General features: G+C 31.6%; 3 protein-coding genes across 4 annotated transcripts; 2 read left to right on the top strand and 1 right to left on the bottom strand.

Annotated features, from left to right (window-relative positions):
• The first annotated feature begins 462 nt into the window (after positions 1-462).
• On the top strand, positions 463-9,375 carry LOC126913992 (serine/threonine-protein kinase Warts-like). Of its 2 annotated transcripts, none has more exons than XM_050717347.1 (5): positions 463-922; positions 1,619-1,939; positions 2,060-4,505; positions 4,623-4,900; positions 4,985-9,375. In XM_050717347.1, exons 2-5 carry the CDS (start codon positions 1,661-1,663, stop codon positions 5,414-5,416), a joined length of 3,435 nt encoding a protein of 1,144 aa, XP_050573304.1. In that variant the 5' UTR covers positions 463-922; positions 1,619-1,660; the 3' UTR covers positions 5,417-9,375. The 2 variants fall into 2 exon arrangements, with proteins under 2 accessions (XP_050573304.1, XP_050573303.1); XM_050717346.1 differs by having other exon boundaries at positions 1,588-1,939.
• A 636-nt stretch (positions 9,376-10,011) lies between these two features.
• LOC126914103 (mitochondrial pyruvate carrier 1) lies at positions 10,012-11,428 on the top strand. Its single transcript, XM_050717599.1, has 3 exons — positions 10,012-10,332; positions 10,460-10,560; positions 11,007-11,428. Exons 1-3 carry the CDS (start codon positions 10,277-10,279, stop codon positions 11,159-11,161), a joined length of 312 nt encoding a protein of 103 aa, XP_050573556.1. The 5' UTR covers positions 10,012-10,276; the 3' UTR covers positions 11,162-11,428.
• A 167-nt stretch (positions 11,429-11,595) lies between these two features.
• LOC126914020 (uncharacterized) lies at positions 11,596-16,007 on the bottom strand. The gene is made up of 12 exons (XM_050717428.1): positions 15,164-16,007; positions 14,963-15,081; positions 14,738-14,882; positions 14,534-14,663; positions 14,281-14,446; positions 14,009-14,189; positions 13,537-13,895; positions 13,303-13,459; positions 13,027-13,158; positions 12,751-12,868; positions 12,476-12,630; positions 11,596-12,381 (listed from the first exon to the last, which is right to left on the bottom strand). Exons 1-12 carry the CDS (start codon positions 15,808-15,810, stop codon positions 12,255-12,257), a joined length of 2,436 nt encoding a protein of 811 aa, XP_050573385.1. The 5' UTR covers positions 15,811-16,007; the 3' UTR covers positions 11,596-12,254.
• Positions 16,008-16,381: the final 374 nt, after the last annotated feature.

The following is a 16,381-nucleotide window of genomic DNA, read 5'->3' as shown; positions in this document are numbered from 1 at the left end:
GTATATAGGGACTGGACTTAACAAGAATGATATAATTACATTATTATTGTTATAACTATATTTAAATAAAATTAAAAATGATAATAATATGTTTGCACAGATTTCGTTATCATTTGGATATCACACATAACTAATTATTAAAACTACGAAAGTAATAAAGGTATAGTGAATATTTAAGAAAAGAAGTGAAGATTTTTTAAGAGCAGCACTTTAACTCTCTTTCTCGCCCTCCCACCCTCTCTTTCTCTCTTTTCCCTGACCTTAAATAGATTTAAACGTTGATTAAAAATATAGAAAATAATTCTTAAATTAGAGAAAAGATGCAATAATATAATGTATTGACATTTTTATTTATAGGAGAAACAGATACATAGTTGTAAAAGGCTAAATAAATTTTGCATAATCGATGTATTTAAAGTATTACTTTTCCAAAATCATCTGCCATTTTCTTGGAAAAGTAATAAACGTTAACCGTATTACGTATTAATTAGAAAGAGCTATTTGTTTTTTCGCGCACGAACTTAGTGCATATCGTAAATTACGAAAAAGAGTGTCAAGTCGGTGTAGGAATGTGGCACTTCAAAATGGCTGCCAGTTACTTTAGTAATTTACGGCTGTACCTTTCTTTGTTGTTGCTGAAGTAATTACGATTGTAAATTGGAATAGCACAGAATTAGTTTTAAGGGAAAATAGTGAATTAAAAGTTCTATGTGCACGTTAACCTCGTCACATGGATTCTGTGGAAACGTGAGAATAGAATATGCTCTGAAGTCGTTCTCTCCTGATTGCTGCTTCAGTTAAACTTATTTCAAGAAATTTCGTAGCCAATGCCTTCTGTCTTCTGAAGAAAGTGTGTGCTACCGTAGCCCATTTTACGTACAGAGGACTTTCTGGAGTTATCCGTCACGCATCTAATGAATAGGTTAGATTTTTGATGGATCTCAACATTATGTACTTACCAAGATATGAAAAGTCGTTTGTAACATTACACATGAAGCTGTTTGCATTTAATGACCGAAACAAAATTTTCAAATAAAATATATTACATACGAATGCTGAACAAAATGAGTAAAGTGACTCCGAAAGCATTTAAAATCTATTATAACTTGTAACATATTCTTTTAACATTTGTCATATTATTATTATTAACATTATTTTATCATGTATATAATTGGAAATATTTCAATAGAAGTGTACTTAATAATGAACATTATATTTTTCAAATCACAATTTGTTGTTTGTATTTTATGTAACGCATAGTAGTAGCTCTCTAATGACAACACAAAAGCTCTATATTAAAATATATTTGCATTTAACAAGTTTTACAAGCATTATGTGGTATAAAGGAATTTATATTATATGTATTACAAATGACCTATCAGCTATGAATTTGATTAGATAGTATTGCAAGTATGAAATAGCTGTTAACAGTTTATGTGTCTAGAATTTCAAGTATTTTTGGATGGAATTGATATTTTTGGAAGGAATATGTAATCATTCAGAATGATATCGTACAATAAATACGATAGCAAAATGTTATAGCAATGTTACAACATTGTAAGAAAATAACTCGGTATTATGTTTTAGATGTATGTATATATATATATATATGTCACAGCCGGATTAAAGCTAGGTCTGAGAAGGCCTAGCATGGGCCACTATGAATCCACCCACGGTTAGCAAATCGAGCACTCGTGGCTCTGGATATCATCAAAAAGCTTTGGCTGAAATTCGCAATTCTTTGCTACCTTTTGCGAATATCGGAGGAGCAGGCGAAGTAGGTTCCAGCGCTGCTAGTACTATATCTACTTTATCAACGACCAGTGGCATTAGTTCTGCTTCAGGACTTAGTGGTCTCTCTGCAGCTTCAGGTTCTACCATTGATAAATCTGATCAACGACAATTATTAGCTCAGCTTTTAGCAATGGGATATTCAGAGGTACGTGTATTGTTATAAACATTACAAAAATACTGTTTATAGCAACAAGTTTATATACAAAACTAGCTGGTGGTTGACATTGTGTAGCAAAATTTTATATTATACCATATATGTGTACAGGAAATTGCATTGCGCGCGTTGAAGTTAGCTGGTTGGCGTCTAGATGCAGCTATAGAATTCTTAAAGCAGGCACAGGGAGAATCTTTGAACGGTCTCGGTAAACTTAACAGCAAATTAATAAGGAAACCTAGTTTGGAAAGAGAATTGAGTTTACAACGTGGTAGTCCCGCATTGGATAGTGGAGCAGGAAGTTCACGATCCGATAGTCCACGTTTGACGGAACTTAGCCCACATCCGCAATTGAGTCGACAATATTCGCCGAGCAATTTTGTAGAACGAGAACCACCTCCTCCTCCACCTCCTAGATGCAGTTCTACACCACCGCCGCCGCCACCGCCTCATGCTCCATACAATCAGCCAAACGTACCTACTAATATGCAGCAAATGCTTAAGAGAATGTCTCCTGCTCCGGTTGTTCCAACGCGGCCACCTCCTACTACACCTGGTAATACTGGACCAATCTCAACATCGGTCAATCTACCACAAAGAGGTACAAGTCCGGTAGCGAGTTCAAATAATAATTCTAATTGTCGTCAGCCCATGATCGTTCAGAATGGTCCGCAAGTTCAGCAACAACTTTCTCAACAAATGCAAGCTCTCAGTATTTATCAAACAAGCAATAACAGTACTAATACTCAAGTCGAACCACCACCACCGTATCCCATAGTGTCTTCTTCGTCGGCTGGTCCAGTACAACCACCATCTTATAGTGCCTCTATACAAAACAGGCAAAGTCCTACGCAGTCTCAGCAAGATTATCGCAAAAGCCCTTCCTCTGGTATCTATTCTGGTCCAACGTCAGCCGGTTCTCCAAGTCCGATCACCGTTTCCGCTATATCTCCGGGTACACAAGCATCGATGGCTAGACCGACTCCATTACAAGCTTGGGGTGCGCGACAGGCGAAAACACAACCACCAATCATTATGCAATCTGTTAAGAGTACACAAGTACAAAAACCTGTATTACAAACTGCAATCGCACCGACTTCTCCACAACCGATTTCCACTACTAGTAACACACCTCCACCTCCACCATCGTACGCATCGTCCATTCAACAAAAGCAACAACAGCAACCACAACCGCAACAGCAGCAACAGCAACAACAACAGCCGCAGCAGCAACAGCAGCAACAATCGTCACAACAACCACCACCTGCATATCCACCATTGAACAGTGGCACAATTGGTGCAACATCGACAAATAATATAAACTTGGGTGTTTCGGTAGGAGTGCCCACTACAGAACCACCAAGTTACGCGACAACGATGCAAGCATTAGCAGCACAACGAGGCATGCATCATCCAGTACCTCCACCTCCCTATGGAACAGCTACCACCGATGATCCTAGCTGCATATCGACGATAGATAATAGCACGACCCTAAGGTCTTCTCCAGTTGCATTACATCCTCCGTTACAAAGAAAATATTCACCGGCAGATGGATGTCAACATCCTACAGAAGCGCCGCCTTTACCTCCAGTAACATCCACGTCCATTTCTTTGAGAACTAATAACAACGTTGGTAACAATGGTAATACCAGTAACAACAACAGTAATAGCAGTAGTGGTGGCAACAGCAATAATAACAACAACAACAATAATAATAATCATTCACCAGACAGCAATGGAGCAAAAGGTGCTGGTTCATCGCCTTCGTCTTACAAAATCAAGCATCAATCTCCAATACCGGAGCGCAAACATATGAGTAAAGAAAAAGAAGAGGAACGCAGAGATTGCAAAGTCCGTAATTATTCTCCGCAGGCGTTTAAATTCTTTATGGAACAACACGTTGAAAATGTATTAAAATCTCACAAGCAACGATTATACCGTCGGCTTCAACTGGAAACAGAAATGGCTAAAATAGGTCTTAGCGCGGAAGCTCAATGTCAAATGAGGAAGATGTTGTCACAGAAGGAATCGAATTATATTAGATTGAAACGGGCAAAAATGGATAAATCGATGTTTACGAAAATAAAACCAATCGGAGTTGGCGCTTTTGGTGAAGTAACGCTTGTTAGGAAACTTGATACCAATCAATTTTATGCTATGAAGACTCTAAGGAAAGCGGATGTGTTAAATCGTAATCAAGTTGCTCATGTTAAAGCTGAAAGAGATATATTAGCAGAAGCTGATAACGAATGGGTTGTGAAGCTCTATTATTCCTTTCAAGATAAGGACAATTTATATTTTGTAATGGACTATATACCTGGTGGCGACTTGATGTCGTTGCTGATCAAATTTGGCATTTTTAAGGAACCTCTAGCAAGATTTTATATTGCTGAGCTAACGTGCGCGGTAGAAAGTGTTCATAAAATGGGTTTTATTCATAGAGACATTAAACCGGACAATATTTTAATTGATCGAGATGGACATATCAAATTAACAGATTTTGGCTTATGTACAGGATTTCGTTGGACTCATAACTCTAAATATTATCAACAAAATGGTATGCTCCCTATTAATTGATTTATTTTTACATTCTAATATATGCATGTGTCTTTGTGTCTTTATGTATACATATATAGTTACAATTATATCAATGTTGTTATTCATGTTGAAATAGGACATGGCAAACAAGATTCGATGGATCCTGCCGACGATTGGAATAACGAATGTCGTTGCATCCAGTTAAAACCATTGGAACGTAGGAGACACAGAGAACATCAAAGATGTTTAGCCCATTCTTTGGTTGGAACACCGAATTATATCGCACCAGAGGTACTACAAAGGACAGGGTACACTCAGTTATGTGATTGGTGGAGTGTCGGTGTAATTTTATATGAAATGTTAGTTGGTTCTCCACCTTTTCTTGCTAATACTCCAGCCGAGACACAATACAAGGTAATTGTGATACTTATTTGCTTGCTTTTTTGTCATCAGATATAGCATTTTGAATGCAGCTTTGAAATATATCATATATTGCAGGTGATCAATTGGGAAACGACTCTGCATATCCCGAAGCAAGCGAATCTATCCGCTGAAGGTATGGATTTGATACTAAAATTATGTGTTGGTGCAGATCGGCGGTTAGGTAAGAACGCAGATGAAGTAAAGAATCATCCATTTTTTGCGAGCATTGACTTTGAGAAAGGACTGCGTCGGCAAGTAGCTCCTCACATACCTCGAATACAATATCCTACCGATACAAGTAATTTTGATCCAGTGGATCCCGATAAATTACGAAATTCGGAATCGTCCGATTCTAACAAGTCCGACGAATTACTAGATAATGGCAAACCATTTCATGGTTTCTTTGAATTCACCTTTAGACGCTTCTTTGACGATGGTGGTGGTCCTGCGTATCCTAGTCGAATAAGTTTGGACGATAATGACAATCAAGGTCCAGTTTACGTATGACAGTAGCTTTAGAACTTTTTGTATCCGCCAAGTCGACAATAACGCAATCTTTCGTATATCTCTTCTTCTTTTTTTTTCTTTTGGGAAAAATCTGAGTTTGTAAATATTATCCGAAAAAGCTTCTTCTGAATCGACAAGTAGTTAGAATAATGTGAATCATAAAATTCTTTGTTAAATCGTCAATGCGCACGCGCACGCGCGTCTGTGTATGACAGAGGGTATGTGAATGAGAAAGTGTGTGTACGTGTGTGTTTGGGTTAAAGTGGATAAGTGAGCATGTATACACGCGTGCGCGCACATACATATAAGTACAGTGTGTATATGCGCACACCATGCTATGTTTTACATGGGAAGGAGAAAAAGAACAATGGTCATACATAAAACGGAAACCCTCGCGTTTGTTCCTTAGTTTCAATAACATATCATACTCGTTTGTTTTCTAACTTGTTTTTTTCTTTTTCTCTCTTTTATTCTTCTTTTTCTTACCCTTGTGTTATAATCGCAGAGTCGTTGGATGAATCGCTATTTTTGAAAGGGCTGACTATTCTTAATTGATAACTGTTGGGCTTATGCAGTATTGTAGAGAATGGAATTATATGTAATTGTAAAATTCAAATTTGTGGGCATTCGTCATGTTTTTACACGATAACATTTCTACAGACTTTTATTATTACCATGTGACGCGATCATTCTTAAAATTTCCTATAAAGTGTGGTAAAAAAAAGGAAAAAAGAAAAAAAATATGTACGAATTTTTAAGAAGAATATGAAATTAATTTTTGATAAGGCATATCAATTTCTAAACGTGATAATTACAAATTATGTAATGATTACGAATCGAAAAAAAAAAGAAAACGATCGACGGTTGGACAATATATACTCGTATATAGTATGTTTATAGAAAGAAAAATATTGTGCTTGCCATTGTCATTGGTATTGGCTCTTGTGCCTATCAGAAACGTGTGTTTGTATGTTTCAGCAAGTACTGTGATATTGCAGATAATTAGAATAATGCGGCTTTTAAATCTATTGGCCTTATTTAACTTCTTTTTTTTTATATTGAACGATTAATAACGTGACAAATATATTAATATTAATTGTTACTGTATAGATTTTTGAATGGATGTAATGTGTTCATTGCATATTTTATGCGGCTGTTAATGATCAAACCTATCTTCCCATTTCTTCTTTCTCTTTCTTTCTCCTTTCTTTCTATTTTCTTTCTCTCCTCTCTTTCTCTCTCTCTCTCTTTCTCACTCTCTCTCTTTCTCTCTCTCTCAATCTCTTTTCTCTTCTTTCATTTCGTCACTTACTTCTTCTATTCATTGAATATCCTTTAAGTTTAAGAAATTTTCATTGATTCATTATCATGCCGTATACATTTTACATGCCGGATATCTTTTATACTTTTCCGAAGTAATTAGAGGTGTATGCAACTTACGTTGAATTTGGTAATCTATTTTAGATTCGATGATAAGCAGTGAATAATTAAACAACTTTGATTGCATCGAAAGTACATCGTTAATAATGTAATTTAAACAAAAATACGACAGTAAATAGCATCGTTACGCTAAGATTACGAATGCATCATAATAATTTCTATACCATAATTAATTTTCTAAAAAACGAAAAGCCTTAATTTTTAACGGTAATAGTTGTATTAAAGAAATTTTCTGATTCTGATATCTTTAAAATGGATCATTTTCTTCCTTTGTATCTGATGTTGCAAACAAATGGGACTTCTAGATGTAAGCAAATACCATTGTTTATTTTGATAACTTTCCAATACTCTAGAATGGTAGAAATTCATTAAATGAAGCACGCTATTGCAGTAACAATTTATTCAGTATCGTCACCATATTTTCTGTTTATTACTAATGTGTAATACAGATATCTTCGTATATGTCTATACATGTTAACGAACCAGTTGATTTTTTCCAAAGTAACATGCAACGATAGTTATTACACTCGATTGATTCGTTAAAAAAGAAAAATTTAATATTATCATATTAGGACGCTACCCATTCATAGAAACGAAGAGAATGAACACTGCATTACTGTATGAATGTATGTATCATGTACAAAGTAAAAATAACTTTCTTTTCTCTTTCTTTTCTTCTTCTTCTTTTTTTTATGCATGTGTTAATATATTAATAATGTATTGATAGAAAACAGAAAAATGTTTCCTTTCCTCCTCAATAGTTAATTGAAGTTATAATAGATTGATAAAAATCGATAGATATAAAAATATGTTAAAATGATACAATATAATGGCAACAATACTGATTGGTATCTGAAAATTAACTTCAAGTTTTACAAAATTTTGTTTTGTTTTTTATCTGTTCCATATTAAGATTAATTTGGAAACTAGCTGAAATAATTACTACTAATTTGTATGCTTATTGTGTGCTGTATGTACCAAAGGAAAAGTAAGTTTTTATATAAGATGAGAAGAAGATTGATAAAAAAAATACGATAAAGTATCTATTTTTTATGCCTACTTTATGATCATTTTTAAATGATCCCATGTTAACAACAGCAGGTGATAAATGTTTATATACGTGTTCCCGAACAATGACACATTGTAATACGTATGTATAACGGAAGAAACATATTTGATACGAAAGAATACAAAAACAAAAATAAAAACAGACAATCAGAAATTAAAGGAGATTAATTTCGTCTTTTATTTCTTTGATAAATCTATATTATTTTATATTATATTTAAAAGTAAATCGAGTGTGTATTGTCAAAAAAGTAATTTCAAACATCTTTTCGTATGTACATTTTAAGGATTCTTACAGCCATTTCAATAATCTATTCATATTATCGATTGATAACAAATGAAAAAAAGGAAAATGAAGAGGAAAATCCTAGAAATCTTATGTATGATGCATTTAAATCAACAATTTGCTATTTGCAAACATTAAAATATGAAATCAATTCATACATATTTATTTAAATTGGTACAAAACAACGAAGCTTACGGGATATGCATACATACAAATATAAAGTCGCTGGTTGGTGAAAAGAATCGAGTATTGTATTACATCACATTTCACAAATAACGAATAATGAATACCAAAGGGATTTACTCTTATTGTCATAAAAGTAACCCTAGTTCCCAGTCAACAATTGCTAATTTTACTTTTTGTATACATACTTTTACATCTATATCTTTAGTTTATACGAAATAGATACATGCGAAACAGTGACACTTGTATGTAGTTTCATACAGTTCAACAAATGCGATCTTATAATTATTACGAACATTTGAGAACAAAGCATTAACGTATCTTTTATTATAAACTAGAAACGATCAATTAAGAAATGATATACGAAATAGATATATAGAAAAACATCGTGTTCGTCGTGGGTATTCGTTGCTCGATTGTTAAAATACATTTGCATATGTTTTTCTGAATACTATTCACTATTCATTATACATTGCATCATAAAATAGTTGAAATGAAATGATAACCTACTTTTATTATTCATACACAACAATCGATATTTATTAAAATTATTCCTTTAACACGATGCTTATCGCACCGATTTAACATGGATTGTTTTTTTTTAAAACGTTTATCTTATTTGATGATTCGATGATACCAGTAACTATTCACAGAAAAGAAGTAAAGTAAAGTAAAGATGGTCTGTGTACTATAAGTAAATATTGCAATTTAATATGAAAACTGTTATTATACATGTAATTGTTTATACAGAAACATTATGTATCTAACACAAATGGTAGTTCTTAAAAATTATTATTGTAGTAGCAATATTTTTTCAAAGCACCAATAGAAACATGTATATGAAAGGTAAAAGTAAGTGTTTGTATTTTATGAACATGTAGCAGTCAACATGTTAAACTTAAACATATAATGAGCGACAAGTACCTCTTATTATGTATCAAAAAATATTCTTATATTATGAAATATATATGTATATAATACTTTACTTCTGTATGTTATCCAGCTATAAAATAATACCCATTGGTTTCATATTAAATTATATGCTAAAACAAGTTTGACTCACCTAACAAATTGTAGTATCATTGAAAGTTCAAGGTTTCGCATTACACATTTGTTTCATAAATTATATCTATTGCAATTACAATACGATATATAGATCTGTTAATTTGCATATTATAGGCAAGCGTTTTTGAATTATAGTTGTACATTTTGTATCATCCTTTTTTGCTTTGTAATTATATCATGAAAAGAGGAGAAACAAATTAGTTTTGTAAGGTAGTATAATATATTATAAACTTTGTATATATTTTTTGAATAATTATTATTTTAAATTAAAAATACGTTTAATGCTTAATTGTTTGAAATTATTTCTCACATCCTAATTGTGGATCGATTCCTGTCAATTCGCGTGTAAAATTAAGATATTTTCAGTATCATGGAATTACGAAGTCCAATTACGAAATGTTAATTGAGCAAGAAGTATTTAAATGAAGGAAATCACATATGTATATCTTCAACAACTAAAGCAGTCAATGCATTAGTTATAAAATTGTTTATGTTATATTTTATGCATCATATTATTGACTATTTAGTGGTTAAAGTAAAAATAAAAAGATGTTTATGAACAAAGAAAGATATTTTCTTTAACATTGAGATTACGTACATATACAGCCAAATTTTATCGTCTCAAAGCTCTTATGAAATAGTTTTCGGTTAATGTCCAAATCCATTATGCTAATCGTTTATATAACTAGACTGATACTGATATCCATTATTCTTTCGAAGTTGTTTTACTCGAATCTATGTAACGTCTTCGGTTGGTTTTGTTTGAAAGAGAATCAATTTACTAGAAAAGACAGGAGAAAGAAAGAGAAGAACGTGACAAGATGAATCGTGTAAAGAAATTGCTATCGAGTAAAGAAACTCGAGATTATTTAATGAGGTAAATAATATGGAATTTGAATGTACATACATATTGAGTGCATGCACGTGTAAATTCTGCTACTTCATATTTCATTTAGAATAATGTTAAGTTGATTAAGTAATTTCAATGTATTCCTTTGTTTTAGTACACATTTTTGGGGACCTATAGCTAATTGGGGTATTCCTATCGCAGCGATCGCTGATATACAAAGGGATCCGAAATTTATCAGTGGAAAGATGACATTTGGTTAGTTCGTCTATTTTATTTGTTTCTCATACATGTTGGTTATCTATTAAAATTTATCAAGTGCAAGTGTGAAAATGGATAAAATTATGTTGTATTTATACAAAAAGAGTAAGATTTCTATATATCAAGATATAATACTCATAATTTTTCTCTATGCACTTGTTATAACATAGTTTTACTATAAAGTAGGATTTCTATAGAAAAATTGAATTTCTACTGTATTTATGGATGTATATAAATATAATAATATATGTATATATGTATGTGCTTTTTATAATACACAGATAAATTCAGAGCATTTACATATCATTTAAAAATATCAGAATAAAATATATCAAAACAGTGATATATTAAATCTATGAATTATATCTATACATGTATTATTGAACATTTCAAAACTATAAAGACATATTAAGTTTATAAGATATTATATTAATCTTTTTCAGCCTTATGCTTGTATTCAGCAATGTTTATGCGCTTTGCATTAAAGGTTGAACCACGCAACCTACTTCTTTTTGCCTGTCATTTTGTGAACGAAGGTGCACAACTTACTCAAAGTGTTAGATTTATTAAATATCATTATGTAAATAAAAATGAATAACAAGCAATAAGACAAATGTTTGCAATTGTTTAATTTATTTTTTTTAGTGAATATCATTAGCATTTGTTCTAAATTGACATTGTTGGTAACTGTTTGTTTTCACTAAAATTTCAAGCACATGTAAATATAATAATATATAATCTTCAAATATAAATGAAATATCAAACAGTAAAAATAAGTTTTTATAATAAAATAGACAGTTGCAAATGTAAATTAAATATTGATAGATACATGTAAATAAAATATTAAATAGTGTTACAATATTAATTACATTATTAATTTGTTATTTTAATATTATTTGTTTCCTTAACATCTCAAATTTATTTTGACTTTTTGTTACTACTTTAAATGTATAACTGTCAGTCAGATTAGCATCAAATTAAGTGTTGAAATACTTACGAGAAGTAAGGTAAAGTAATTGGGTACAAAATATGTAAAATAAGCTGATTTAATTATATTTACAATACATTGTTATAGTATAAAAAATACAAAATGATTAAAAATGACATTATATTATAACAATAATATATGTATATCATAAGTTATGTTTTGTCCAAAGTACTAACATGTACATACAATAAAATATAGTTTAAATGATTAATTTCAATATAGCATAAACTGTAGTATACAGTAATACCAAAAGTATAATTTGAAAATGAACAATTTATAAAAGTAACAATTTCCAAAAGTATTTTTGTTAACTTTCTTTCTAATAGAATCATTTGTTGAAAACTTCACAGAGTATCATTTCATTACAAATATTCTGCGAATTAATAATAATAATTATAACAATAAAACAAGCAAAAGTGCTCTCAAAAAGGTAGTACAACAGTACAATAATCGATATTATACAGAGTGTTTTAGGTCGGGCAATATAAACAGGCAGGAGGTATATAGATTGTATAAGGAAAAATATATTAAAAAAGAAATTTTTTTCCGTTTGAAATTTCGTTTTCAAGAAAATTGGATTTGAAAATTCGTCACCCCTTGCCCGATTGTACTATCCGAATGGACGGATGTCATTCTACATTAGTGGACGGATTATATTCTTAAAATCATATCTTAATGATTAATATAATAGTGCGTCGCATTATTACGAGATTACTACGAGATTATTACTACCTCCTATAAAATAATACAATATTATCGATGCCAATAATAATATCCAATTGACTTGAATCGACGTGGCAGCAGCTAATCGACATTTGAACATATCGTATCTGCGAAATAAATGTTTATGTTAAGTCACCAGTTATATTACAAATAATCATATATTAAAATTATAATTATATCGATTCATATAATGTCAATTACCTAGTTTTTTCATCGTTAACTAAATTATTAAATTCAGCTTCTACCAATTGGCCATCATAGTATGTGATTAAGTCTTCGAATGGATATTCAAAACCTTGCTTGCATTCACATTTGTATCCGCCTGTTTCAAAGCCTCTTCCAAGAATTGGCACGCACTATATTCACATTTATTAACACGACAATAAATACATATACATATGCGTGCACACATACACATACGATATTGTGGAAATATTAAATAAATATTTAATTTAAGAGTAAATAGCATCTCTTACGTATGAAGTTTTCTTATCACACTTGTGAGTACCCTTAAACGCATTTGGAGCGTGAAACACATCGTCACATTGATTGATATCAAGTTGAAGTAGATCCATGGTAACAGCCACAATACCTCTGTAAAGATTTTAATATAAAATGTATGATCTTTCTTTTTTGCTCTTCTCTCTTTGAATCCAAACAGGTTTTCTATCCTTCTGGACTATCTCACATTCGATTTCTCATGCATATACTATACCTTACTTGGTTGTCCATGAGGATAGAAATATACTTACTTGAATTCCAGTTTCTTTTTCAAGCTGTCCAGGCCAAAAAAGGGGGATGCATAGGTAATTACCCATTTCTTCACTTTGCCGTTGCAATCGAAGTACGGAGTTGTCCAATGTCCGTGATTCAGGTTTGCTGCCCTATACAAACGAATATGTATTCCCAGACATTAAAATCAATTTTATTTACGAGATCGATTTTTTTTTCATTTTTAATACTATGAGTAGAGTATTCTTATATGTTTATTAAATGATATAATTTCTTTTTTTTTTAATAATAATTACCTGTAAGAATTAGGATAATGCTCATACTTTTTAAGGTATTCGCCAGTTTCATTGTATCTAATTTTTATCTTCATGTAATACTTTTCCAATTCATCGAAATTTGTTGCCCATCGTTGTTTTAGCAATTTAAAATAATTCTTTTTTGTATAAACATTACCTATAACATAAAAAGATATCTTTAGAATAATCATATTTTAATAGCAATGATATTGTTCAACACAATTCCAATTTTACCTGGATCATCGAGTCTGGCTAAATCTTCAACTTTAAATTTTCGAGTATTTAATTCAGTTTTATAAGCATATGGAGCAAAGAAGGTTCTATTTGTGAATTTATTACGATCCCATAACATTTCAGCAGAATATATTTTAGTGTCTCCAAGAACTAAAGCTAATGTCTCCCCAATCATTTGATCTTCAGTAAGTGGCCTATCTGCTACTCTTTTGCCCGAATAAACTTCATGAGGATCAGAAGTTTGTAAGAATGCACTAATAAAGTTTGATAATCTAGTTGCCATTTTTGCTTCATTTTCAAAAAATTCTTTGGCTCCAAAGGCTATATCTCCAAGTAACGTTAAATCTTCTTCTGTGTAACTGTAATTTGAAATGATATACACAAGATAATTTTCATCGTTTTACTTACAAGATTACTTCAAAAAAAAAAAAAAGAAACAAAAGCGTAAGAATACAAAGATTTCTTAGCAGACCTCTTGCAAGTTTTTGAATTGATACTTAAAATAAATTTAAGAGTTTGGTCGATATTAATTTGTTCGGATCTTAATGCTTCTGGTCCAATGGAATAATTTCTGTAATGATAAAACTGCTCAAGATATTTTTCTCTAACATCTGGTTTTGCTTTCTCCCATTGTACAGGCATCTTATGAATCCCTATGAGTTAAAAAAGTATGATATTATGTACAATATAGAATATAATGAGGAAAGAAAGTAAAGAAAAAACGGTAAAACTACCGAAGCTTACATCCTATTCGGGAGCAATCGAAACCATTATAATATTGTTCTTGAGTCGCTCTTTCTATAATTTCACCTAAATATGGACGTCGTACTACATTTGGCAATCTGAAACCTGGTTTACATCTACATTGATATCCTCCTCTTCGAAAACCCCAGCCATGTAATGGTTCACACTACATAAAGATATACAAGTTAGACTAGAGAAGGAACAAGTTTTTTGATCAATATTAAATATACAGTAGTCTCTTTATGCTTAGTACCTCGGTAGTTTCTGTTTTACATCTAGCAGTATCTGCAAATTTATTTGGACCACTATTTCCTTTTCCCTTTGGACACTGATTTATATCTATTCGTTCGAAATCCATTTCGATTACTGATATGGCAGTATAGCTGAAATAAACGTAAGTAATTTAAAATAGAGCTGAAACAAATTGGTCCAATTCAGACAATATACAAATATATACGTTGGATATTCGATATGTCTGAATCCTGTATGTCTTGGATAAATATCTGCGATAGGTACAACTGCTGCTACGAGCCATCGATTTGATCTTCCACAATCATAATATGGTCTGGTCCATCTTACTGGCCCAGGATATTCATCCGCACCTATATAAAATGAAAAAAGAAAAAAATTAACATAGCATAAAGTTTTGTTTGTTTTAACCCATTAATTTTTATAATAGTACCACGCGGTCCATGAAATGTAAATGTTTCATTAGTGTTGTTAGCATATCTAATTTCAACTTGATAAGTAGTTTTAGTATCATGCCTTTTATCAACATTATCTGGTAACCACTTCTTGTACCTAGATGAATAAAGTTAACAATATAGAATAATGTATAATTAATTACAGAGCATATACAAATATTAATCAAGTTTCTGTTTACCATTCATTTATACGGTAATAATCTGTTGTATAATCTTCGCTAAGGCTACCACTGGCAAATGCACCAAGATCTTGTACATTAAATGTATTTCTTGTGGACATTCTTTCTAAATGTATAGGATCATTAAAATCATCAGCTCTAAACGTTCGTGGAGCAAATCTAGGCATAGTTTTGTTAAAAAAGCCTCGATACGATGGTGAATAAGACATATTTGGTGAAAAATATATAGCAGAAGCATTTATATGTGGATTTGCAGAAACATCGGCAACTGTTGATAAGAAATAATACATCATGCCTGGATCATATGTATCATTGATAGCAGGCCGTATGAATCTGGATTGTAAAATATAACTCCAAAAAAACGATCTACTAAGAGCCATGTTATGAAGATGTAATAAAGCAGTTCTATTTGGAAACACAGGATTAATATTGATATCTTTGATGTCAGGTAAATGAGAGACTGTGTCTTCCGGTAGATAGAGGTCTCCAAGATGTTGAATAGGGCAATTTTCTTCGTTGATCTTGTCCATTTTTAAACGAATTTCGTTAAATGCATCTCTGGCTTGCCATTCATATTGTCCGACAACGCCCAAACAGTAAATGCTTACGATCACTGTCGTATATATTTTCAAACTGATAATTTCCATCTTCTAATAGATATGTATGTTGGGGTTTCTATAACGATATCGTACTATATTGTTTCATTGTAAAATGGAAATTAGTAGAATGTAATTAGAATAGTAAAAACCACATAGGTTCTTTCACGTATAAACAACGTTCATTCACATCCTACACGAAACTACATTGAGGATTGAGACAAGCATAAATATACCCAACTCAGTAGAGAGCATGCTTCATAGGAAAGCTATGCTACTACATAATGCCTGAGTTCTGACGTCATCGCTTCTATACCAAATTAGAGTTAACTTTCGTTGTTTAAATCATCTTTCAGATGATCCAACCGCCATTATTTGAAATTACTCTAACAATAAATATAAAAAATCCGCGTATAATAATTAATGTTTATTGGAGCATACCACCTTTAGTAGATTTGTTAATAGTTTTAATTTTAAATAACATTTTTAATAACTCATACAAAAAAGTACAAAACGTAAGCTATTTATAACGTGATAAAAAATATTTTGAAACAATTTGAGAGAAAAGAAAACAAGGAAAGGAAAGAAAAGGAACAGAAAAGATAAACTAAAGCTTAGTATA

Source organism: Bombus affinis, chromosome 3 (genome assembly GCF_024516045.1).
Source record: "Bombus affinis isolate iyBomAffi1 chromosome 3, iyBomAffi1.2, whole genome shotgun sequence".
NCBI lineage: Eukaryota > Metazoa > Arthropoda > Insecta > Hymenoptera > Apidae > Bombus > Bombus affinis.
Note: the sequence above shows the minus strand (reverse complement) of the source record. Positions and strands in the feature narration are given on the sequence as shown.

What these genes read in the sequence shown, in the direction of transcription:
- LOC126914020 (XM_050717428.1), bottom strand. Translation starts at nt 15,810, where the DNA reads ATGGAAATTATCAGTTTGAAAATATATACGACAGTGATCGTAAGCATT. An exon ending in AGACATATCGAATATCCAAC is followed by an intron (nt 14,664 to 14,737) that starts GTATATATTTGT and finishes CGTTTATTTCAG; the next exon opens with CTATACTGCCATATCAGTAA. An exon ending in CATTATCCTAATTCTTACAG is followed by an intron (nt 13,159 to 13,302) that starts GTAATTATTATT and finishes TCGTTTGTATAG; the next exon opens with GGCAGCAAACCTGAATCACG.
- LOC126914103 (XM_050717599.1), top strand. Translation starts at nt 10,277, where the DNA reads ATGAATCGTGTAAAGAAATTGCTATCGAGTAAAGAAACTCGAGATTAT. An exon ending in ACTCGAGATTATTTAATGAG is followed by an intron (nt 10,333 to 10,459) that starts GTAAATAATATG and finishes CCTTTGTTTTAG; the next exon opens with TACACATTTTTGGGGACCTA. An exon ending in CAGTGGAAAGATGACATTTG is followed by an intron (nt 10,561 to 11,006) that starts GTTAGTTCGTCT and finishes AATCTTTTTCAG; the next exon opens with CCTTATGCTTGTATTCAGCA.
- LOC126913992 (XM_050717347.1), top strand. Translation starts at nt 1,661, where the DNA reads ATGAATCCACCCACGGTTAGCAAATCGAGCACTCGTGGCTCTGGATAT. An exon ending in TAGCAATGGGATATTCAGAG is followed by an intron (nt 1,940 to 2,059) that starts GTACGTGTATTG and finishes ATATGTGTACAG; the next exon opens with GAAATTGCATTGCGCGCGTT. An exon ending in CAGCCGAGACACAATACAAG is followed by an intron (nt 4,901 to 4,984) that starts GTAATTGTGATA and finishes CATATATTGCAG; the next exon opens with GTGATCAATTGGGAAACGAC.